The sequence below is a fragment of the Cyclopterus lumpus genome, chromosome 8, assembly GCF_009769545.1.
Source record: "Cyclopterus lumpus isolate fCycLum1 chromosome 8, fCycLum1.pri, whole genome shotgun sequence".
Taxonomy (NCBI): Eukaryota; Metazoa; Chordata; class Actinopteri; order Perciformes; family Cyclopteridae; genus Cyclopterus; species Cyclopterus lumpus.
The window spans coordinates 10,000,356-10,017,622 of NC_046973.1; the positions used below are offsets into that span (position 1 = coordinate 10,000,356).

The 17,267-nt window shown below is 43.7% G+C and overlaps 1 protein-coding gene across 2 annotated transcripts in view; it reads left to right on the plus strand.

Annotated features, from left to right (window-relative positions):
* Positions 1 to 10,570: 10,570 nt before the first annotated feature.
* Positions 10,571 to 17,267, plus strand: part of LOC117735020 (cytosolic phospholipase A2 beta-like) — a 17,079-nt gene continuing 10,382 nt past the window's right edge. The window contains exons 1-4 of one of the 2 annotated variants that reach the window (XM_034539411.1): positions 10,571 to 10,684; positions 12,646 to 12,756; positions 15,914 to 16,056; positions 16,770 to 16,956. In XM_034539411.1, coding sequence (XP_034395302.1) covers positions 10,571 to 10,684; positions 12,646 to 12,756; positions 15,914 to 16,056; positions 16,770 to 16,956 — 555 coding nt within the window. Of the gene's footprint in view, positions 10,685 to 12,645; positions 12,757 to 15,217; positions 15,668 to 15,913; positions 16,057 to 16,769; positions 16,957 to 17,267 lie in introns of those variants that run through there. The other variant, XM_034539412.1, reaches the window with a different exon arrangement.

The window sequence follows — 17,267 nt, forward strand, 5'->3', positions numbered from 1 at the left end:
GGCAAACTCCCAGGACCCCTCCAGTAATCTTGCGAGGGTAAAGAGCTGGTCCACTGTTCCACGACCGGGACGGAATCCGCACTGTTCGTCTTGAATCTGAGGTTCGACAAGCGGTCGGAGCCTCCTCTCCAGCACCCTGGCATAAGCTTTTCCCGGGAGGCTGAGCAGTGTGATACCACGATAGTTCGAGCACACTCTCCGGTCCCCCTTCTTGAAGATGGGAACCACCACCCCGGTCTGCCAGTCCATGGGCACTGTTCCCGACCCCCATGCGACACTGAAAAGGCGTGTCAACCAAGACAGCCCAACAATGTCCAGCGCTTTCAGCATCTCAGGGCGGATCTCATCCACCCCTGGCGCCTTGCCACCAAGGAGCTTTTTGACTACCTTAGCGACCTCTGCCAGGGATATGGGTGAAACCACCCCAAAGTCTTCCGGCGCTGCCCCCTCTCCGGGGGACATGTTGGCCAGGTTTAGGAGTTCCTCAAAGTGCTCTTTCCTCCGCCCGACGATGTCCCCAGTCCGGGTCAGCAGTTCCCCCCCCCCCCTGCTGAGAACAGCTTGGGGTAGACCCTGCTTTCCCTTCCTGAGCCGTCGGATGGTTTGCCAGAACTTCCTTGAGGCCAACCGAAAGTCCTTCTCCATGGCCTCCCCGAACTCCTCCCATGCCCGAGTTTTAGCCTCCGTGACCATCGCCGCTGCAGCCCTTCTGGCCCGCCGGTACCCGTCAGCTGCTTCAGGAGACCCCTGGGCCAGCCAGGCCCGAAAGGCCTCCTTCTTCAGTTTGACGGCTTCCCTCACCCCCGGTGTCCACCACCGGGTTCTCGGGTTGCCGCCACGACAGGCACCGATGACCTTCCGGCCACAGCCCCGAGCAGCCGCGTCCACAATAGAGGCTTTGAACAAGGTCCACTCGGATTCTATGTCCCCAGCCTCCATCGGGATTTGTGAGAAGTTCTTCCGGAGGTGGGAGTTGAAGACCTCCCGGACAGGATCCTCTGCCAGACGTTCCCAGTTCACCCTCACTACACGTTTGGGCTTGCCAGGTCTTTCTAGCCGAGTCCCCCGCCATCTGATCCAACTCACCACCAGGTGGTGATCAGTTGACAGCTCTGCTCCTCTCTTCACCCGAGTGTCCAAGACATACGGCCGCAGATCAGATGATACGATTACAAAGTCGATCATTGATCTCCGGCTTAAGGTGTTCTGGTACCAGGTACACTTATGAGCCACCTTATGTTCGAACATGGTGTTCGTTATGGACAAACTGTGGCTAGCACAGAAGTCCAACAACAAAACACCATTCGGGTTCAGATCGTGCAAGCCGTTCCTCCCAATCACGCCCCGCCAGGTTTCTCTGTCATTGCCCACGTGAGCGTTGAAGTCTCCCAGGAGAACTATGGAGTCGGCAGGCGGCGCCCTTTCCAGGACCCCTCCCACCGACTCCAAGAAGGCCGGATACTCCGAAATGCTGTTCGGTGCATAAGCACAAACAACAGTCAGAGCCTTACTCCCCGCAACCCGTAGGCGCAGGGAGGCGACCCTCTCGTTCCCCGGGGAAAACTCCAACACAGCGGCGCTCAGTGAGTATCCCCACTCCCGCCCGGCGCCTCTCACCCTGGGCAACTCCAGAAAAGGACAAAGTCCAACCCTTCTCCAGGAGCTTGGTTCCAGAGCCCATGCTGTGCGTGGAGGTGAGCCCAACTATATCTAGCTGGTACCGCTCCACCTCCTGCACGAGCTCCGGCTCTTTCCCCGCTAGTGAGGTAACGTTCCACGTCCCTAGAGCTAGTCTATGCCGCCAGCCATCGGCCCGCCCAGGTCTCCCGCCTGGCCCGCCGCCCGGTCTACATAACACCCGACCCCGATAATTCTCCCTGCAGGTGGTGGGTCCACAGAGTGACTGCTGCTTCATGATGTTTTTTGGGCTGAGCCCGACCGGGCCCCATGGGCGAAAGCCCGGCCACCAGACGCTCGCCGACGAGCTCCCCTCCTGGGTCTGGCTCCGGGAGGGTGCCCCGGTTTCCCTTGTCTGGGCAAGGTAGCTTCAGTCCGTGGGCTGCTTATCATCAGGGTTTATTGAACCGCTCTTAGTCTGGGCTCTCCCCCGAGACCTGTTTGCCTTGGGAGACCCTACCAGGGGCTGATGCCCCGGACAACATAGCTCCCAGGATCACTGAGCCACTCAAACTCCTCCACCACGTTAAGGTGGCGATTCATAGGAGGTGTCCTATCAAGACACTTAACCCCGATTTGCCCCATGTGAATGTTGTATGAATGTTAGCTAGTCCTGATGGACAGGGGAACCTTGCCCATTAGCTCCTCCCATCAGTGTGTGAATGGGTGAATGATGTCATGTAGTGTTAAAGAGCTTTGAGTGGTCAAAAGCTAGAACAGAACTATACAAGTACAGTCCATTTACCATTCTCAGAGCACTTCATAGATCAAAATGTGAATGGAATATTTGGTCTTCACTCATCAGAGACACAGAATGGGAGTAACATATTATCAAATCAGGAGATGATGATGATGATGTGACATTTCATTGGAAAGAGACCATAAATACAGGTGAATGTTAAACCTGATAACCTTTGCTTGAGTACTTGTTTTACATAGTAACTGTACTTGAGTAAGATTTTTGTAAAACTTACAAAATACTGAGCAGCAAAACACTTCATTAGTCCTGCAAAAGGCCGTCACTCACTCAGAGAAAATAACTAATAATGTAAAAAAAATGTTTAACTACACACTCCTTAAATAATACAGTCTCAAAGCTGCAGTTTCAAAGCTGACGGAATAAACTCATGTACAAACACCAACTTCACTCTGTTCATAGGTTTCTCACTGTCAGTGTATGTGACTGAAGAATGAAAGTACAGTAAAACTAAATGTCTCCATACAACAGCATCTGTTACCTGTTGTCTTCCTTCTCCGAGCCCTTCATAGCATTATTGTTGCGACTGTGGCTAAGTGGTAGAGCAGCGCCGTCTTTTCACTGTGTGAATTGGTGGATGATGACATGTAGTGTTAAAGTGCTTTGAGTGGTTGGAAGACTAGAAACAACAATACAAGTACAGGTCCATTGAATGTCTGTGATAGTAATGCAAAATATATAGGCCAATGACCCCACCATCTATTATTCAGTAAACAAGTTAAATTGTATCCATCTGTTATCAGTTATATGACCCCATCTGTATTGAGTTACAATAATGCTTTACAATCTGTACATGTTACCGGCACCAGACCGAGATGAAATCTGGACCAGCAGCAATGGCTGTGTAGCACTGTGTAGCCGATAGGTGTAACTGTGGATTGACAGAGAGGGAAAACTTTATCTTCATGCTCAGGCCAGAACTGAACTGCTCATGAGCTGTGCTGGAGCTACATCCTCCCTAATGGATTCACAGCAGCACCACAGCGCCATCTCCTGACGTGATAGTGTATTAACTTGATATAAACTGTGATACAAGTGTGTCTGTTTTAATATAACTAACCTGTAATATTTCCAACCTACCACATACACATACAACATCCTCTGTCCGGGGACCTCACAACGGTTGAGGAAAAACTCCCTAAAAAAACCTTTTAGAGGGAGAGAAAGTGAAGACACCTTCAGGAGAGCAACAGAGGAGGATCCCTCCCCCCGGATGGACAGAAGTAATATATGTCATGTGTACAGATTAACAGTGTTACAGCACATTCAATGAATATGACTGAAATTATTCATATGAGTGAAAAAGGTACGACCACCAATAATAACAGCAGCAGTGGATATAATAGAATAATGATAATAAAAGGCAATACTAATTGTAATGCAACTAGTAATACTAATGATAATAGCAGTGAGTGTCAGGCAGGAAGATGATCGAGATAAAACCACGATCCATGTAAACCTGTGAGGAGAGAAAGCACAAAGACTCTGGAGAAGGGGCAAAGTTAGTAATGTGCATTAAGCAGTCTAGGCCTATGGCATCATATCTAGGGGCTGGACCAGGCTGGACCAAGCAGGAAGCTCGACACATGGTGGCCAACCAGGTGTTTATTTCACCAACATTAAGACAAACAGGGCAGTCAAAATATACCACGGCAGCATGTGGTCCCAGCAGCTAAAAAAAAGGACCCTGCTTCTTATTATTAGATTTTTTACGGTGGTTGGCACCCATATATTTGGTGCATTACCGCCACCTTGTGCTCTGGCGTATGGATCAGACAGTAGGCTCTCTTTACCCCAGAAACAAAACCCCCCAATGGACCCTGCTCTATGGCATGAGGCAGCTTTATAGCCTGCTACTGATTAGGCCCTCGATCCCATCACAGTACAGGTAACTCTACCCCTCCCCTGAACACACATTTACCTATACCCTAATACATACTTTTATATACATTCCTATCCCCTAATATCAATAATCTGCATGATCTCTATTGGTGCCACACGTCACCCTAGAGATCATATAATCCCCAAAAGAGGTAAATCAACTTCACATCAAAACAACAAACCCCCCTCTACTAAATATCACATGGTCTCTCCCGGAACCATAAATTGTTGCTCAGGCACCCCAGGGACTCATTTTCTTTAGATGGAACAGCCTGGAGAGGAGACACAAGAGGTAAATTACTTGCATCTTATTTGACTGTATGAGGAAACAGTAGTGATGGTGAGATGAAGCTTCCTGAAGCATTGGAGCTTTCCATCCAATTGGTTCACTCATGGGCCGAAGCTTCATGATGCTTCATTTGCTCTACTGCACCATCAAGTGGACAATAAATGTAAAACAGGCAGAGTGATTATAACGACACCGTGACTTTGGTGTGTGTGAAGCTTTGAATTTAATAAATGAACGAATGATGTTTGTGATGCCAATACATGAAGCCGATTGGCAGAAGCCGAGCGAAGTGAAGGAGCTGGGGTGTACGGTTTTACCATGTCCTGGATGTAGACTGGACCCGATCTGTTCGCAGCACGGTACGCAAGTACCAATGTTTTGAAGTGGATGCGGATGGCCACCGGTAACCAATGAAGGTCGCGGAGTAGTGTGAGTACATTTCGGGAGGGTTAAAGACCAGTCGAGCTGCTGCATTCTGAATGAGCTGTAAAGGTCGAATGGCATTAGCAGGAGCGTGTTGTTGCGGTAATATTGGCAGTCAGGGAGAGTTGACTGTCAAGTATCACACCAAGGTTCCTGGCGGTCGGGGCCAACACTGAGTTGTTGAAGGTAAGTCAGGTCGTGGCTGGGAGAGCCTTTTCCTGGAAGGAGAAGTATTTCAGTCTAGTCCACAACGACCATCAGGACTGAATTCCAGGCTTTGCTGAGCGGAAAGGGCCCCATGAAGTCCACATCTCGTCTCGTTCTTTAAACTCAGTTGTCTGGAGCTGACCAGTTGGCTTGTTAGTGCCTTTGTATTAGTGACAAGTACGACAGACACGGACATGGCCCCAAACATCCTTGCGGACTGTTGGCCACCACACCACCTCTAAGATCTTTAAGTGTCTTTATCCTTCCTAAATGCCCTCCAAAGGAGCTATCATGGAAGCCAGAAACTCTGGGGCCAATACAGCTGGAACAACTAACTATGTATTTTGATGGCACGCCCCAGTATAACACACCTTGTTGTAGTTGATAGTGAATGCGGTCGCGTGTGGGCTGGCAAACAGTCTGACGAAGTGCTTGGCATAAAGTGTCAGTATGCTGAGCCTCTTCAATGACCTGTAGGGACCTGGGTAGATCAGACCAGCGGGACTTGAGGACAGCCACACACTACCTCCTGGTGATGGAGGTGGTGCGTGGGTCCGTAATGACGTTGCAACAACCCTTCTTATAATTAACCCAGAAAGAGAATGCCTGCAGGCGCAGAGTCCATCTGGTGAGCCGTGATGATGCTTTGGGACAGTTGACTGCCCAAGCCAGAGCACTGTGGTCTGTAAACACATCAAACGGTTCACCTTCTAGGAAATGACGCCACTTCTCCACCGCCCACACAACTGCCAGGCATTCCTGCTCTGCGGTGGAATACCTCAGTTCCATTGCCCTGGAGAGCCCTTGATGCGAAGGCAATGACTCTTTTGTCTCCCTCGATGACTTGCATTAGAACGGCTCCAAGACCCACACTACTAGTCACAGTGAACTTGAAAAGTAAGGTGGGGCCTCGGCTGAGCCAGCAATGGAGATGACTGCAACCGATCCTTGAGCTGTTCAAAGGCGGCCTGACAGTGTGCAGTCCACTCCCACGATACCCCTTTCTTCTTGAGGGTCTTGAGTGGGGACACAATGTCAGCCAACCTAGGTATGAACTAGACCAGGAACCTTTTGGAGACTTTTCAAATCTGTGGGAGCTGGGTAGGCCGTGATGCCATCAACCTTTGCGGGGTCGACTGCCACACCTTTACTGGAGACTACATGACCAAGGAAGGCAAGTTTAGTCTGGAGAAGATGGCATTTCTTTACATTGAGGGTTGGATGGGCCTGGTGGCGTTTCTGAAACACTGCATCGAGATCCCGCAAGTGTTGCACTTGAGTCTGAGAAGACGATAATATATAGTTTATGTAGACAAAGCAGATCTTGCCCTTCAACTCTCCCAGGACTCTTTCCATCAACCCTGACCACTTCCGGTTGAGCCTCCCACAGCGGAATTGTAGGCTGTTCGGCACTGGCGTCTTCCATTATCGCCATGTAAAAGTTGACTGCAGGCTCTGCATTCTTGTTGGACTTCTTGGACGAGCACTCTGGAGGGGTGCTCTGCTGTATTCGACTCCAGTAATCTTTGGAGTTACTCCAGTCCTTTTCGATCAGGGAGCCCACTTTGACCACCTGGTCCACAGTAGCGACAATGCCGCGTAGGCCCCTTGCCAACGTCGGATTACAGGCCCTGAGGATCCGCCGCACCATCTCTTCTTCCACATTTCAGTTCTCCATTTCAGGCAGAGCGCACGATGGTCATATGCGAAGTCCCTCAAGCACTAGGTGGGTGTTTGCACATGTGTGCGCACTTGCTCCTCAATCTCAGACTAATAGTTGGTGGGCAGGAAAGCTTCAAGGAAAGCACTTTTGAACTTTCCCCAATTGGATATCTTGCTGCGGGCAGCTAACCACTAGCTCTGTGTTCAATGTCACTCAAGGGTCTGAGGGTGAGAAAATTCTCGCACTGCTCAATGAAATCGGTGACATCCGCCGAACTTCTTGATTCACCAGACTAGGGAAACTCAATTCTAATGGGTAATTTGGTCATTGATGCAGGCAGGGTTGAAACAACAGTATCCCCCTCAACCTTATGCCGACTGTCCGGCGTTGGCCCTGCAGGATCACCTGAAGAATATATCAATACTATAACCTCTAGTGGGGGATTATGGTACTACAAGCTCCTTATAATATGATGGTGCATCACCAATCAAGGCTTTGTAGGTGAGAAGATTTTAAAATGTGATTCTTGATTTTACAGGCGGCCAGTGCAGAGCAGCTAATACAGGAGTAATGTGATCTCTTTTCTTAGTTTTTGTGAGTACACGAGCTGCAGCATTCTGGATTAACTGGAGGGATTTAAGAGACTTATTGGAGCAGCCTGATAATAAGGAATTTCAGTAATCCAGTCTAGAAGTAACAAACGCGTGAACCAGTTTTTCTGCATCTTTTTGAGACTAGATATGCCTGATTTCTTAAATGTTACATAGATGAAAAAATGCAGTCCTTGAGATTTACTTCACGTGGGAGTTAAAGGACAACTCCCGATCAAAGATAATGCAGAGATTCTTTACAGTGGTGAATTTTAGCTAGCTGGTTGGTCTCTTCTGGCTTGATCAATATATATATATATATATATATATATATATATATATATATATATATATATATATAGTTGAGTATCATCTGCATAATAATGAAAGTTTATGGAGTGTGTTCTGATAATGTTGCCCAAAGGAAGCACATGTAAAGTAAATGCAATTGGTCCAAGCACAGAATCTTGTGGAACTCTGTGATTTACATTGGTCATCGAGGCTTCATCATTTACATGTATAAATTGAGATCGATCTGATAATTAGGATTTAAACCAACTTAGTGCGGTACCTGAAATGCCAATCGACTGATCCAGTCGCTGTAATAGGATGTCATGGTCAAGGACTAACAAAACAAGTACAGAGATGAGTCCTTTATCTGATGCAATTAGGAGGTCATTTGTAATTTTCCCCAGTGCTGTGGCATATTTTTCTCTATTACTGATGAGTTATAGGCTGTTCTGGCATTACAGAGGGCCTTCATATGTTTTAAGGCCATCTCGCCAAACTAAGCATTATTCTTCCAAATGGGTGGAACGCCATATGCTTTCAAGCTTTTGCAATGTTTGTTTTAATGTGCGGGTTTCAAGTTTATGTATGCCATGGAACCAACTTCCTTAGTTTAAGATCTTCATTTTTGTAATCTTGTGTCATTCTCATTCAAACAATACCCTTCATCTGTTATCAGTTACACGACCACATCTGTATTGCGTTACAATATCCTTCATCTGTTATCAGTTACATGACACTTCTGCAATTAGGAGGTCATTTGAATTTTCACCAGTGCTGTGGTGTTTTCTAAATCCTGACTGAAACTCCTCAAATAAATTATGATGTAGAAAGTCACACAACTGATTTGCTACTACTTTCTCAAGGATCTTAGAGAGGAAGGGAAGGTTAGAGATCGGTCTGTAGTTAGCTAACACCTCTGGATCAAGAGTGGGCTTCTTCAGGAGAGGTTTAATTACAGCTACTTTTGAAGGAATGTGGTAGACTCATTGATAATATCTAGTTGAGATACTAACTAAATGTAATACTTTGAAGGACTGTGGTACATGGCCTGTTAGCAAAGACTCATTGATAATATCCAGTAGAGATGTATTAACTATCACTCCCTCCAGGAAATACACAACACCTTAGTTCTTTGGTTGTTACATCTGTATTGTCACAATATCCTTATCAGTTATATGACCACATCTGTATTGCGTTACAATATCCTTATCAGTTACATGACCACATCTGTATTACATTACAATATCCTTATCTGTTAAATGACCACAGTACATCTGTTAAACAGATTCAGAGACATTTGTAAGAGCATAACATTCTTTTTACTATTTTGTCATGGTATGTTGCATTATTTTCATTATCAATTTCAGGGAAACCTAATGGGACAGTGCTTTGCCAAACAACATGCATGCTAAGCATCTGATGTTCTCCATGTGAACAGGATCTAACAGTTTCTCGCCACAAGTGAATGCTGGAATCTTCAGCTTGATGGGAATGAATGGACTCTAGTCCGAAAGGAGGAGAAATTGAGATGAAAAAATGACTTTACTCTGTATGAACTTATCACTTATGCTGCCTCCACTGCAAATGCAACCAGTATGCAGTTGTGGACATATATGTAATTGTATAGTGTGTGTGTCTAGAACATTGCACACTTGCTAAATTACTTGGTCTCTCAAAACATATTTTTAAAACGGTCAATAATCCAAACTGATTTGAAAGTTACTGTTCAATTAATATGGAGGAAATTTTCTTAAGGATTCCCTGTCAGGCCATATAACGAGACTCAGCCCTAGTCTACATTACATCGAACACATATCAAACCAAATCAATGCCACATTAATAAGCCAGAAATTCAAAAGTCAAATTCCCTCCAAGCTTAATGAAGAAAACAAAGACATGTGCGTGTCTCTTACAGTTTTCACAGACATGGAGCCTGGACACTTTTACTGAAACTCAACTCAGCAGTTACATTACTCTAGTACCCGCAACAGGTGGCAGTAAAGTAATGCATATTATTCCCACACAATCCCAATACATTAAAACTGTAAAATGGTGGAGTTGCTGGATTGTTATTATAGACATGATCAGGCTGGAAATCATTTAAAGTTCTCTGTGGGTAGATTCCGTCATCGGAGATTCTCCTGTGAGAATCTGGTCTTCAGTGCATATTTTCCAGGATGGTACATTTCAAGATGTCAGGTGACGGTAACTCTTTTTCCCTCAAACTTAACTAAATGCTCATGTAGTCACAGGTTTATTAGATATAGAGTTATCAAAGTCTGACTAATTCATTTCATTATTCGCTTAAAATATTGCTCTCTTCCTTGTTGTAAAATGAAAACGACCCTACTTTTGATTTACCTCAGTAAACATTGGAAACATGAGTTTATAGTCTCAATCTCTAGTTTAAAGTCTTTTTCATTACAGCATGATGTTCATTTAGTAAATGATGGTCCTATTAAGAGAAAAATAGACTATACACTACTACAAACTAATTGATGATATACCACAAGGGCTTAGTACAAACCAGAGCCCCGCCCCCTCCATCCTGTAGAGATTGTGAAAAGAAGTAAAATAATGTGTTTGTAAATGTGAGTCCTGGTTTTCCCGCCTGTCCAACTTGACATCTGGAACGTATTGAAGTATTCCATCAGAAGCCAACACATGGTACAAATCAACAAGGTTATGAGTGTGCATATTCTGGCCCAAATGTGTCTCTGTGCTCTTGTCTGCTGTATGTAGGCAGTTCAATAAAGAAGCTTAACACTGACGGTTATTTCCACTAGCCAAACATGCAGACTGGAAATACAGGTTTTTCTGTCCTGGTGATTTGTGTCTGGTTTGATAGTTCAGTATTGCTAGCAAAAGGAATGGACAACATGGAGGGTAATACAGCCACGTCTAAGGTGAGAGATGCATATCAAAGGATTTAGGTTGTACACAGCATGATGTGCTATAATTATGATACGTAAAATCAACTGTCTATCAAGTTATTTTACCAGGAAATTGCATTTATCAGGTTTCCCCAACCTGATAGTGCTTGTGTTTATATGTGCTTTATAATGGATTACATACAGACATTAATAGAACTGTTACTTCAATATATATATATATATATATGGGACAAAAGTTAAGTTTCATTGTGATGTTCCGGACCTTTGCATGAGGAAATTCTCTCTCTATCTGGGCCTCCTCTGAATTTGTATAGAATACCCCTGCTCTATGGTATAATACATTATATATTATGTATTTATATACATATTGTCATGACCAGGTTTTTAAGCAATGACAAAAACGGGGGACGCATGTTTTTAAAAAAAAAAAAAACGGTACATTTATTACTAAACAAACAAGTTAAAGCATGAGGTGTGGGGGACAGGAGAAGACAGGTCTTAGCAGGCCCTGCTTAAAGCCAGAGGGCCGTCACAATATATACATATACATTTGTATATGTGGGTAAAAAAAGAACTTTTAATTCAATTCAGTTTATTTTATATAGCCCAATATCACCAATTACAAATTTGCCTGAGGGCTTTACACGTATGACATAGATGTCATGTGTACAGATGAACTGCATTACAGAGTTACATAAACACATTCAATGAATATGACAGAATGTATTAATGGACCTCCACAATCCATGAAACAGAAGGAGGTAGAGAGGGGCACATCAGCAGGGCCAAGGCAGGAGGCATTAGGCACAGCCAGGTCCAATGGATGAGGCGAGAAGGCACAAAGAAGAAAGTAGAGTTAGTAAGGTGTGTGTGAGTGAACTATAAGCGCTATTAAAGAGGATAGTCTTAAGTCTACTCTTAAATGTGGTGACTGTCTGCCCCCCGGACTGAAAGTGGATGCTGATTTATGTTTCATAAAAGAGGAGCTTGATAACTGAAGGATCTGGCTCCCATCCTAATTTTTAGGACTCTAAGAACCACAAGTAGCCCCGCATTTAGTGAGCGCAGCTCTCTAGTGGGGCAATATGGTACTACAAGCTCCTTAAGATATGATGGTGCATCACCGATCAAGGCTTTGTAGGTGAGGAGAAGAATTTTAAATGTTCTTGATTTTACAGGGAGCCAGTGCAGAGCAGCTAATACAGGAGTAATGTGATCTCTTTTAGAGGCCCGTCAACAAAATTGTGCCGAATCGATGGTTCCAGTTAAAACAAGTTTTATATAAAAAGTAAAACAAACACAATTACAAATTGAATAATGCTTTGACTTACAACAAATCGTAAGTTTTGTCAAGTTTAGAAAGTACTCTTTTCCTTTTGTCCGCAATGGACAAGTCCTTTCTGTTCCCCTTCAGATACCTTGCGTATCAGGTTTCAGTTTGCAGACCCTCTAAAGTCTACCTCACATTCCTGAGTCCTTTCTTACTGCTCTGTCCTTGTGTGTGCCTTTCCTCCACAATCACATAATACATTCAAATAATTCTATTTGCTATACTCGCCTAGTACATTCAGTGTTATTCATTTGATATAATTGCATAATATGTTCAGTGCTCTTTAATTGCATAATACCTTCATTGTTATTTCTGTGATGTAATTGAATACTACACTCAATGTTACTTATTTGGCTTCTTTTAACCTGTAAACACATTGTATTATATATTAGCTATCACTAGGAGCGCTATTAAGCACAGTTTTCTCTTATCTCTTAAGTCATACAATATTGGTATATTTTACTTTCAAGCATTTTATTATATTTAATTCTCTGTACTTGATTATATTTGATGTTATTGAGCCTAATTGTTTCATCTAGATTTGTGCAAGGGAAGTTTTGAGAAGTACCTTGTAAATAATATCTACTAATATGCATTAGTGTTATTTCTTTAGTCTAATTCAGCTATCTTTGATCATTTCCAGAAACCCATCCGTCAGTCCCAATCTCTGTGTGCTGGTGAACAAGAGTATGTTCACAAGAGGAAACGAGTAGTTCTGGAGTCACTCAGCAGCCTGGGAATCAACTGCACTGCAGTAAGAAAGACACCTGGCACAATTTATTCATGTCCTTGTCTCTTTCCTTTGTTTCCGTGATCAAAGAGAACAGTTATGTTTCTTTGGAATGTGTCGTGTTTGCAAAAAATTGTTTTTTCTGAATGACTTCTATGAGCACCATAGACACTAATGGGAACAGAGTAGTACTCTAGTACATCTTCAAGTCATGTGATTGAGCAGTAGTAAGATATGTGATGTTATCATATAATCACAAAAAATAGTTTAGCATGCCTGGATTAATCTCCTGTACTAGAGGTGCTGCAGGGATGATGTATTTTTGTAGCCTCAAAAGTTACCATTGCACTGGTTCCCTTGACAAAAAACTATGGATTTTTCCATTTAATTTTGGAATATTGCAGAAAACAAGTTATGTGGCTGACAAAAGTTTATGAATCTTGCATGTTTTGTTCAGCAAGATGACCATTAAAACCACTTTATAACACGTTAAAACTTCAAAATTCACGAGAAGGGTAAGGGAGAGTTGGTACAAAAACTACATGAATGAAAGTAGATCACACACTCAAACAGCTGCGTTCTGCCATCATCGTTCCTTGGCACATAGTACATCACTCATCAACCAGTAGTTCCAGACACACAACATCTGCAACGAATACATCCCTGTCTCTCAGGAGAAAGCTGCTTTTCCAGATGTTCAGTGCCTCAGCAGCCTACTACAGGGGCATAGCCAACGGCTCTAGACTTTAATCAGGTTCAAGTTGTATCTCCCTCTGTGCCTGATTTGTCTCACGTTTTATCTATCTATTATTGAACTTGCTCAGCTCTTCAAGCCATCCACTTGCACCACCACACAGCCTGTCCAATCAAATACAAATAATTGAATTCAAATCTTTTGTGTAACTGTACAGAAGCAAAAGACACTCTAACTTCCATTTCACGAGGACTTTAAGTTGCTTACTCACAATACATTCAAACAGACAGCTGTTTGCACTAACACTGAAAAACTTACTGTACACTACTTGCTCAACATCGAGCAGCAGACAGACCCAGTTAACCAGATATCTTCTCAGGAGTTGGTGGAGACAAAACGTAATTAAAAAGAGTGAATGTAGGACTTACATCTGTCAGGTGGCTGGAAACGCAATGCGAAATAAACGCAATGCGAAATAAATGCAAAGTAGCTTAGTGTCTCCTGGATGTGTAAAAAGCCAACTATTGGCAAACACATCATTCATAACAGATACATTTCTTTAAACAGTGAGAGGCGACAGGAAACAAGGACGAAAGAGATCCAACAATGGCAAGGTTAGGGTTAGGCAGAACCCCTGTTGAGGCTGGCAATTGAAGGCGGTACTCCTTTGGCTGGTACCAAAAGAATTGGCTCCGGCATGGGGCAGGCTGCTGGAGTTAAGGACCAGATTTAGGCAACTGCAGCTCAGCTAGGGCATCAATGAGGGCGACTGACTTGGAAAACCACACTGTAAGTTGACCACATTGGCAAGACAACTGGTGGAGCAAAGCCACGGTGGCGAAACCCCACTGGCTGGGACACAGATGCAGAAACACACAAACACAGGAAGACAGATACAGAAACACACAGGAAGACATATGCAGAAACACACAGGAAGCCAGATACAGAAACACACAGGAAGACAGATGCAGAAACACACAGGAAGACATGCAGAAACACACAGGAAGACAGATGCACAAACACACATGAAGACAGAAAGGAAGAACAGGAACATAGACACCAGCAGCTAAGGAACACAATTTAATTCAGTTTATTTTGTATAGCCCAATATCACAAATTAGTCTCAGAGGGCTTTACAATCTGTACACATACACAAGAGGCCATAGGTCTGGTTGAAAACAGACCAAACATGGCACATGAGGAAAGTAACTCAAAATAAAATAGGGAACTAAATTATCATAACAACCTTTATGGTTGTCGTTTTAGACCCTAAGCCACAGGGTTAATGTCATATTATTTAAATACGGTTTTAGTCTGACAGAAAAAAAATGTAAATGGCTTCAAACCGATGGGGATTGTGAATACTGTCACAACATTTATCTGTATCTATTCTTCCATGGGAACAAATATGACCAGGTTACTGACGTTAAGCTGGCGCTGTTCCGTTGGAAAAAATAAAAAGAAGGACACTAGAAAAAGAACAGACAGAAGGTCAGCCTGGGAAAGAAACAGTGTATTCTCTGCCATAAATGCACTCCCTGGATGTGTGAGGTTGGGTTCTGTCTCCAGCTGGACAGGAAATGCTTCAGGGAGCTAAATAAATCTCAAACGCCTGTACATGGACTAATATAACAGCCTGTAACATGGACCAATAACAGCCTGTAACATGGATACTGAAAGCTCTAGACAAAAACTGTTTGAGAATATGTAAAATAGGTTCACTGTCATTCTTGTAATGTCAAGTGTTATAAAAGTTCATTTAAAATGGTTTATAAAGAGAAACCTGATGAATTCAGTTTTAAGCATCTATAACATTTAATGACAAATACTTGCCAGATTGCCAAATAATTTACACAAAGGACATTTTCTGACACATTTATTGATAAAATAAAGAGAAAAAGGACCAGGCGGCCTGTCACCATAACAGCTCTATTAACTAGCCTTAGTTAGCTGCCTTATATTTAAACACTTTATAAACATACAAACTTGGCATCGCAAAAGCAAGTGAAGTTAACATAAATGTATATAGCGCTTGAGTACTCCTCTCACCTGTGAATACAACAAAAAGACAGTCTCAGATGAATACCTGCTTCCTTTGCTGCTATGTGGACCATCCTTCCTAAAGGTCGGGCTCACTTGCTTCTCAAAGACAAGAATTACAGCGCCAGTCATACCAAAGCCGCTACGACCCCCTGTTGGCAAAGAGTAGTATCGCCCTGCAACTACTTTAGGTGAAAGCAGGTAAGTTAAGTTACACAAAGCGTTTGACATTATAAGAACCAGAAAATAATGGTCGGTGGGAGGGCAAGTAGTAATAAAAACTAATACAATAATACATGCAAATAATTAAAAATGTCCAGGGTACCACACATGTCTAAAGGTATGCACAGCAGCTCCTATTCACCTCATAAATAACCCTTACAATGAAATTTGTAAAATAATAATAAGATTTGAAATTAACCATCTCTCCGTCATGTTTGCAACAAGGATTCGGTTCCCCACATCACTCTGTTGGCATCTGGTGGGGGTCAGAGGGCAGCTGTGGGTCTGGTGGGTTCCCTCGATCAGATGGAAAAGGAAGGTCTGTTGGACTGTTTGCTGTACCTGGGAGGAGTTTCTGGATCAACCTGGTAACACTATTCACACTTTACGATAAACACACATTGTTGTATTCAATTCAGTTTATTTTGTATAGCCCAAAATCACAAATTACAAGTTATTCTCAGGGCTTTACAATCTGTACACATACGACATCCCTGTCCCAGGACCTCACATCGGATCAGGAAAAACTGGACAGAAGCAATAGATAAATGAGATGAACAGGCTAGAACACAAAGGTTAGGTTTAGGCACAACAACTACTTGATTAGGTTGATGAATACATGGTTTGGCCTTAAATATGTATTTGAATCCTAGAAGTTCTCAGGGGGCGTGTCATTCAGTAAAGTGGGTGTGTTGTGTAGCTGGCCAAATTGCAAAGAGACCCTTCTCGAAGCATCAGTTCATTGGTATTGATTACTCAGCAAGGTCACGGCGGCCAGTTGATTGCCCTTCAAAGAAAAGCAAAAGAATAAAGGGATACAAATAGAGCAGACAGTGCACAGGGGATGGATCCCCAAGCTCAGGTTGTGGGAGGTGATCCAGGAACTGTACTTCCTAGTGCAGGTGATGCAGCTATCGGTAGATGGCAGTGGTCACACCTGAAGCCCCTTTCTGTCATTTGACATTTGGCTGGAACAGCTTGGTTATTGCAATAGTTCAGGAAAACAAGAAAAGAAAATGCTCTTTTTTTTTTTTCAAATTACATTTTATCTTGACCGAAGTGTACTTGTCTCCTCTGAAAGGTCCATGTCCTCCATCTATAGTGACCCACAGTGGAGCATCAACATGAACACAACAGTTTCCAGTTTGTCAGGTCCTGGGGTTGAGCTGGAGGCAGTTTCGGCCTGGTTGGGTGAGAGGGCAAAAGAGGAGCACTTCTCTCTCACTGATATCTGGGGGGTCTTGACCTCTGCAGGGATCATGAAACAGGTACCAGGGCAAACACACACACTTTTACTCACGATACGTCAAAGCATCACTGTTATGAAGGTAGTCCTCAAAAATCACCGACTCCTCAGACTGTAAAACAGACTTTCTGCACCATGCTTGGATGCTTCAACTTCCCTCACCACATCAATTTCCCCACCCACGACCACGGCCACACCCTGGACCTGGTCTGCTCCACAGGACTCACCTGGACCTGGTCTGCTCCACAGGACTCACCATTCACCTCTCTGACCTTACCATCTACATAACATAGCATAACATGTAATTTAGCTGGCGCTTTTATCCAAAGCATC